Source organism: Calidris pugnax, unplaced genomic scaffold (genome assembly GCF_001431845.1).
Source record: "Calidris pugnax isolate Ruff unplaced genomic scaffold, ASM143184v1 scaffold178, whole genome shotgun sequence".
In the NCBI taxonomy this organism is placed as follows: domain Eukaryota; kingdom Metazoa; phylum Chordata; class Aves; order Charadriiformes; family Scolopacidae; genus Calidris; species Calidris pugnax.
Genome location: NW_015090986.1, coordinates 1651314 through 1659317, shown reverse-complemented (window position 1 = coordinate 1659317; position 8004 = coordinate 1651314). Strand labels below are relative to the sequence as shown.

The 8004-nt window shown below is 45.8% G+C and overlaps 2 protein-coding genes across 3 annotated transcripts in view; both read right to left on the bottom strand.

Annotated features, from left to right (window-relative positions):
- DNAJC21 (DnaJ heat shock protein family (Hsp40) member C21) overlaps positions 1–404 on the bottom strand; it is a 13143-nt gene extending 12739 nt beyond the window's left edge. For both annotated transcript variants that reach the window (XM_014953979.1, XM_014953980.1), the window contains exon 1: positions 197–404. In XM_014953979.1, the coding sequence (XP_014809465.1) occupies positions 197–293 (97 nt within the window). In that variant the 5' untranslated portion in view covers positions 294–404. The remainder of the gene's footprint in view (positions 1–196) is intronic.
- Positions 405–2500: 2096 nt separating this feature from the next.
- On the bottom strand, positions 2501–8004 carry BRIX1 (BRX1, biogenesis of ribosomes). Its single transcript, XM_014953990.1, has 10 exons — positions 7808–8004; positions 6862–6973; positions 6455–6498; positions 5763–5833; positions 5337–5386; positions 5166–5239; positions 5018–5068; positions 4615–4716; positions 3485–3613; positions 2501–2942 (listed from the first exon to the last, which is right to left on the bottom strand). Exons 1-10 carry the CDS (start codon positions 7955–7957, stop codon positions 2673–2675), a joined length of 1053 nt encoding a protein of 350 aa, XP_014809476.1. The 5' UTR covers positions 7958–8004; the 3' UTR covers positions 2501–2672.

Genomic DNA, 8004 nt, shown 5'->3' with positions numbered 1-8004 from the left:
CCCCGGCCGGCCCCCCGCCGCTGACCCGGGGGTCCCCAGCGCCGCCGCCGGCAGAGCACCGACCGCGGCCGGCTGTGAGGAAAAGGCGCTTCTCCCCCGGCATGCGGGGCCCGGCAGGGTGGAGGCAGGCCGGGCCCTCTCCTCAGGCCTGCGGCCGGGCCGGGCCCGCGGAGGGCGGGCGTCGCGTTGGCCGTACCCGGGTGCCAGCGCAGCGCCAGGCGGCGGTAGGCCCGCTTCAGCTCCTCCTCGGCGGCGTCGCGCTTCACCCCCAGCACCTCGTAGTGACACTTCATGGCGGCGGGACGGTGGCTCCGCCTGGAGAAAAACGCCGGCCGGCCGGCGGCCCGGTCAAGGCAGCGGTGGGAGGCGGGGCCGGCGGCGCAGCCATGAGGCGCCCGGGCCGCCCCCGCCCCGCGCCGGGAGGAGCCAGGCGGGTGGCGGGCGGGGCAGGCCCGGCCCGGGGAAGGAGGGCGGCGGGAGGCCGCTGCTCTGCCCCGCAGGCCCGAGCCCGCCTTGGCTGCGGCGCTGGCGACAACGGGATCAGGAATAGCATGGCCGGCAGGAGCAGGGCAGTGGTGGTGCCTCTGTACCGGGCACTGGTGAGGCCTCACCTGGAGTACTGTGTTCTCTGGGCCCCTCACTTCAAGAAGGGCATGGACCTGCTGGAGCGTGTCCAGAGGAGAGCCAGCAAGCTGGTGAGGGGTCTGAAGAACAAGTCCTATGAGGAGAGGCTGAGGGAACTGGGCATGTTTAGTTTGGAGACCTCATTGCCCTCTACAGCTACCTGAAAGGAGGGTGTAGAGAGGTGGGGGTTGGCCTCTTCTCCCAAGGGAATAATGACAGGACCAGAGGAAATGGTCTGAAGTTGCAGCAGGGGAGGTTTAGATTAGATATTAGGAAGAATTACTCTACTGAGAGAGTGGTCAATCACTGGAACAGCCTGCCCAGGGAGGTGGTGGAGTCGCCATCCCTGGAGGGATTTAAGAAATGTGTAGACATGGCACTTCAGGGCATGCTCTGGTGCCTGAGATTGTTGGGTTGTGTCTGTGTGTGGTATGTTTTTTGATGTTTTTTGTTTGTTTGTTGTTTTGTGGTTGGACTTGATCTCAGAGGTCCCTTCCAACCATGAATATTCTGTGATTCTGTGATCCAAGGTTTTGGGTTGATGGCAAGCTGACTATGAGTCAACAGCGTGCCCTTGTTGCCCAAAGGCCACCGTGTCATGGGGAGCACCCAGCACAGCAGAGCTGTCTGGGTGACTGTCCCATGCTGGACTGGCCCCACCTTGAGTTGCATGTGTGGTTTTGGGTGCCCCAATGTAAGGACATAAAACTATTTGAGTGTGTCCAGAGAAATGTGAGCACAGTGGTTAAAGGCCTCGAGGGCAAGACTTATGAGGAGCAGCTGAGGCCAGTTGGTTTGTTCAGCTTGGAGGAGGCCAAGGGGTACCCTCATGGCAATCTGCACCCTCCTCCACAGGGAACAGCAGAGTGGGAGGTGCTGATCTCTCTCTGGGGAGCTGTGACAGGACATAAGGAAATGGAATGGAGCTGTGGCGGGGAAAGTTTGGGTTGGACATGAGGAGGTTATAAAGTGAAAGGGTGGCTGGTCCCTGGAACAGCCTCCCTGGGGAAGCGATCATGGCCCTAAGCCTTCCAGAGTTCAAGGAGCATCTGGACAATGCTCTTTTAAGCGATATGGTTTAGGTTCAGGTGGTCCTGCAAGGAGCAGGGAGCTGGACTTGATGATCATCACAGGTCCCTTTCAACTCAGGATACTCTGTGATTCTACATATTCGACTACATGAATGGAGCAGATGCTTCTTTTCACCAGTGCTTCTTTCCAACCAGATAGCACAAAGGCTACCTTGTTACAGAGGTAACACTGGATTTCTCTTGCCCTACCAGCTGAGATAAAATTTAATACTTAACAGATCAGTGTTCTCTTGTGCCAACGGTTCAGCAACAAGGCGCCAACCAGCAGAGGAACCGAACAGGAACAGGGCACAAGGAAGACCTTGAAACACAGGGAGGCTGAGGGAATGAACAGGGAAATGGGTCTGGAGTCAGTGGAAGAACGAAGTTAGCTACATTTCAGGAGCAGGGTTAGGTACAGGAGCTACCACAGGCAAAAGCAGCAGCTTTTTTACTATAAATAAAAAACAACAATTAAGGGGCCATAACCCTTTGCATTCCCCAGGAAGGAAAAAATCACCACTCCCCAGAAGAGAATACCTAGAAAAATAAAAGTTTTTAAAGGATTTTCTACCGCTGTTAGACTTTTGAATTCCAGTTAATCATGAGCACCAATGACTATTCAGTTATTTGTATTCCTTGTACATGTTACAGTGAGTTGTCTCCCAGAGGTATTCAAGTATAAAAGACCAATTCTCGAAAGCAGAAATATTTAGTATCTTATCCACCCTTCCTGCTGCCATGTTGTTCTTCAGAACCTAGAATCATCTCAAAGACAGGAACACAATAAAAGAGTGCAAACTCAATTGCAATAAAGAAAATGGTATTTTGTTTACTTAAAAATGCAGTCCAGTTAGTTTTGCTTGTAAAAACAAGTATATACAATATGATGTGAACATAGCTATGAAATATAGCTAGGTATGCCTATACCAGACTAACATGATTTTGGAGTCTGCTTAGCTTCTTCACTTGTAACATTTACGCTGATGCTTCAGTTCTGAAAAGCTTTTTTTGCTTCTTCCTCTGAATTTTGCGTGGCTTCTTTTTATCTTTAACAATTGGCTTTGATTCTGGTTTCACGAGCTGTATTTCCACTGGCTTTTCTTCAGCTGGAGTTTCAAAGACTACTTCAGTGGGATCTTCTCCAATAAGCACCTTACTCCCTTTTTTCTTAATCTTTTGGACTTCTTTCACTTGCTGTTTCTCTCTAAACTTAGCCGCCACTGACAATCTTATTAGCCGCCGATGCTGTAAGAATAAGAATTTAAATTACATCAGATTTCAAATAAGCATGCTGGAAGAAATCAGGTATTAAAACTTCTCTGCTTAATCTTCAGTGTAATGCCATGTTTTCAGGGACATGATTTTTGCATTCTCTCCATTTTTACACAATAGCTCTGTCCTCCAATCATGATCAATTAGGGCACTCTTTTCTACAAAGGGTCCCAAGGAGAACAAGAGGGAATGGATTCAAGCTGCAACAGGGTAGGTTTAGACTGGACATTAGGAAAAAATTCTTCACAGAAAGAGTGGTCAGACACTGGAACAGGCTCCCCAGGGAGGTGGTTGAGTCACCATCCTTGGATGAGTTTAAGAGCCGTTTAGATGTGGTGTTGGGGGATATGGTGTAGGGGAGAACTTTGTAGAGTAGGGTAGATGGTTGGACTCGATGATCCCAAGGGTCTTTTCCAACCTAAATGATACCATGGGTCTCCTGCGCAGGCAACTTGCAAGACTAATTTTCAAATGAATTGCTAAATGGAAGAGAAGACAAAGACAAAGCTGCTTACCATATTCGGGGACCGGTAATGGGGATTTTCATACAGAGTTGCTCCTCCAAAGCTACCTTGGAAGATTTTTATGAGGTTGAGGACAAAACGAGGCCCAATTTCTACTAGAGATGCATCTTCTTCTATTATCTGCAATAAAAAGAATACTCTCTCGTGGACTGAATCAAAGTAAATGACCCTGCAGACACCTTGCATACAGTGATACGCGACTGAATTTAAATCTGAGATACGATGCCACCGCAGCTGATCAGCCACACTTGTACAGACACAGTTCTATATATAACACAGTTATTTTGCATTCAAGCAAGCGTGTAGAGGGGTAACAGGTATCTGTGAATCCCTCCTTCAGAAAGCAAGCTCCAACACAGTGCGGGCCAAAGCACCAAGTAAGGTTAAAAGATGGGTTAAGCTTAGGCTCTGGCTACTACTTCCTGCTACCAAGACAACCATCACAGAATCACAACTAACAGAGCGTTAGTTGAAGGACACAGAACTTAAACCAGCTCTCTTCAGAGACATGGGAAAAGGGACGTCATTTTAAGTCAAGGCCTTTTTGGCTCCTCACACCATCCCACCAGCAAGCAGGCTGGGACTGGGGGGGCACAGCTGGGACAACTGACCCCAACTGACTAAAGGGATGTTCCATACCACGTGACATCATGCTCAGCATATGAAGCTATGGGAAGAAGAAGGAAGGGGACGTTTGGAGTGGTGGCGTTTGTCTTCCCAAGCCACCATTATGGGTGATGGAGCCCTGCTCTCCTGGGGATGGCTGAACACCTGCCTGCCGATGAGGAGCAGTAAATGAATTCCTTGGTTTGCTTTGCTTGTGTGCGTGGCTTTTGCTCTACCTACTAAACTGTCTTCCTCACAACCCACGAGTTTTCCCACTTTTCTGATTCTCTCCTCAATGCCAACCAGGGGGAGTGAGCAAGCAGTTCCATGGTCCTCTCTGCCGACTGGGGTTAAACCACAGCAGTCCTGGCCCATCACTGAAATTACTTCATTCAAGCACTAGCTTTTGGCATATTCTAATAATAACAATTCTTCTCACTTTGTTGTAATTAATGGATTTGATACAAAATTCACTCTGCAGAGCTCCTTTTGAAGAGCTAGAAGAAACCACTAACCTGGTAATTCCGAAACCAGATCCTCTCATCTGTAATGGTGAAGGTGAAAACGTGATCTACAAAAGGCTGGCTTTTGGGGTGATACTGTGGTGTACTAAATATCTGGAAAAAAAAGACAGTATTTCTAAATACCTGTAGTTGTAAGATACCAAACACAAATGGTACACTTTTATTTCATGCTAATTTACTAAAATCCCAATCCCAGGTTACATTTCAGGACTCAAAACCTAAAACCAAATGTCTTGCTGATTTTTAAGCACATGACCCTAATATTTTGAAGACATTTTATCACGTACAGAAGCGCAAAACTACTACTTTAAAAAAACTCTGAGATTTTTCAATATGTTGCCAAAAAACATTTCCAATGAGCAAGAAAAACTAGACAGCAGAACTACAGACTGACCTGAATAAACAATTCTTTTAGCAGGGCATAGTGTGGCTCCTTGTCGAATGTCTGCAAAGGAAAAAATGTAATGTTACATACAAAGCTAAATGCAGTAGTCATGTAAAGAAAACAAAAGCATAATCAATGAAATAAAACTTATACTTACTGGATCAAAAGACAAAAGGGGCCGTGAGCCCCTCAGGCAGTTTCCCGTCATCTTCAATTCAGCCAGTGTGTGAACTACAGTGATTTTTTTAAAAAGATCATTTTACTACTTACAGAAAACCATACAGACAAGAAAGCCTAAGTCCAAACAGAATAATGTCAACCAACTTACCATTCTGCACTAAGAATTTAGCTGATGGTCCCTGTGGTGTATTTGAAAGCCTGCAGAGGACAGGTAGTGGGGAAAAGAGAAAAGAAAAATATTAACAGCAGCCAGAAAATATGCTGTATTTCTGCAGTACACTCCAACCAGTCATTTCTGTACTGAAGTAATTGCAGGTGCTTTTATAGCATTGATTCCTTTAACACACATATATACTTGCTTTCTAAATGATTTTGTAAAACACTTCTGTAGACAATCTACAAAAGCTGGTGATGCATTGTAAATTTGCACTACATGGAGAAGTGCAAAATTAATACAAATTTAACTAACCAACACAATTTCATGCATCTTCACTATTACACTAAGAAACTTTACATAGAAGAGAAGCATCCCCAGCTAGACATAGAAATGTAAGAGTGTACAACATTCCCTTACCACATATAGAGATCCTGTTTCTTTTTGGCTTCAAAAAAGATGCATTTATTGCAGTTTTTCATTTCACATACCTAAAGAAGACACGCCAAGTTAGCAGTTTACAAAACCCTGAACAAATTTTCAAAACCATTCCACATTAATTTCTAGTCTCTTCCCCTCTCCGAAACACAAGTTCAAAAGCAAAGGTCTTGTTTTAATAGATTACACCTACCAATCCCCGAACTTAAGTTGAATCACTTGTTTTGCTGAATTGTCTCCTTTATTTATTACCAGGAGTATTAACTTCACTAAAGCTACAAGCAATCTGATAAGCTCTCCAGGATATAAACATTAGAGCAGGAGCTGTGACACCAGGTTGTAGTTGCAGAACCACTGATGTTCTGCCACTGTTTGCCCTGGCTGCATATTTGTTCCCTACTTCCTTCAAGTATAAACTGTAATACACCTTTCACCTATATGGAGAGGCACATTCAGTTTTTTTTCTTCATGACAAAAGTCCATGTTTAATTACGATTTTTGGTGTAGTTTTATTAATCAAAAACCAATTTTCTGTTTTAACGAGCACTTTTTGACTATCAATAATTTTCATCTGTGAAGTTATACAACTCCCCTTGAACTTTGTTGCTCTTTTCTTCTGCACATTGAATTTCCAAACAAAATTAAAAAATACCACTAGCTAAAGCCTGGATTACCTCATTAATTACAAACAACTGGTCTTTACGGTCCATTTTAGTATCTGGAAGACAAGAACAACAGTTAGAAGGCTGGGAAACCAAATTCACACAGAACATTCTTTTAACAGTCAGTACTTCTGAAAAAATTTCAGTGATGATAAATGAAAGAATAACTATAAAGTTGTTTCAGCCAAATTATGCAATAAATACAGCAGCAAAAGCCTACAGGAGTAATTTCCCAGAAAATTATTAAGATACAGTGACAGTCACTGTTTTTGTTTGATCAAGAGGGATCTGGTGTTTGTTTAGAATAAAAGTTTCATCAAAACAGTTAGGTACCACATTTTTAAAATGAACATGCCGTTAGAAGTTCTTGCTTTAAAGCTATTCTGAAAATATAAGCTAGGGACAATGCCTGACCATACCTGCTTTAGAGTGAGGCATCAATGTCCTTAAGTCCTGCATTAGGTGCCTTGTTCTGAAATTAATTCCACGAGAAGAGAATATAAGCACTCGCTCCTTGTTTTTCCATTTACCCTGGAAAAAAAAATACAAACAGAAAACATTAGCATGAAGTTTATAGCTTTAAAACTACAACACAGCAAACTATGTTTGCACTGTAATTACAAAAAAACACAGAAGAACATCTGTTGTTAACATTATCTACCCATCTGCACAGAACCACTCTCAGTAAGAACGCTGAATCCCCTGACAGACCACGGGGGCACACATTTTTGTCTCCTGCTCCAGTATGTTCCTACGTTAAGCCCCTTCACTTGTACAAAACACGTGTTAAAAAAGTCGTATGCGTTACTTGCAAAAGGCAACACTCCTTTCCTGCAGAATGAGCAGACCTACAGCCTCAGCACTCACTTCAGCTCATGAAATCTGAGTTCAACGAGCTACTTTTTGTTTTAAGCAAACTATAAGGCAGTTCTCGAAGCCTCATCAGGATGATTCCTGAATGAAACGGGCGTAATTCCCACATATCCTGTGTACATAACAACTCTATAAGATACTTCAGAGATCAAGCTGATACAATTAATTTATGTTAACCAGACTAATGCTCGGCGCTGTATTCATAGAAATAACACACCATCCCGTGTTACTTCAATTTGGACATAAATTATATATTAAAAAAAAAAAAATACGAATAAGCCTCTCTACCCTGGCTTAGCAGCGGGGTTCCCCCAGACACCACGTGTCCCGCTACCCCAACGCACGGAGGCACAATACCCCCGGACGCCCGGCCCGGGCAGGGAGACACGGTGCCCTTCCCACGGGTGAAGGCAGGGCGCGGACAGGGAGCCGAGCGAGGACACCCGGCGCGGCGCGGCCCGCTCCGCCCTGGGCAGCGGTGCTGGGAGCTACCTGTGAGACCGGCGGCGGGATGCTGTACTCCCCCGGGGCCGCTCCCTCCGGGCCCGGCTTGGCATCCGGCTCGACCGCGCTCGGGGCCCTCTTGGCTCGCTTCCTCGGCCGCCCCGCCGGGCCCTCAGGCTTCCTCTTGGCCGCCGCCATCTTGCCCGCACCACGCCGTGCCCGCAGTCGCTAGCACTTTCGGCCGC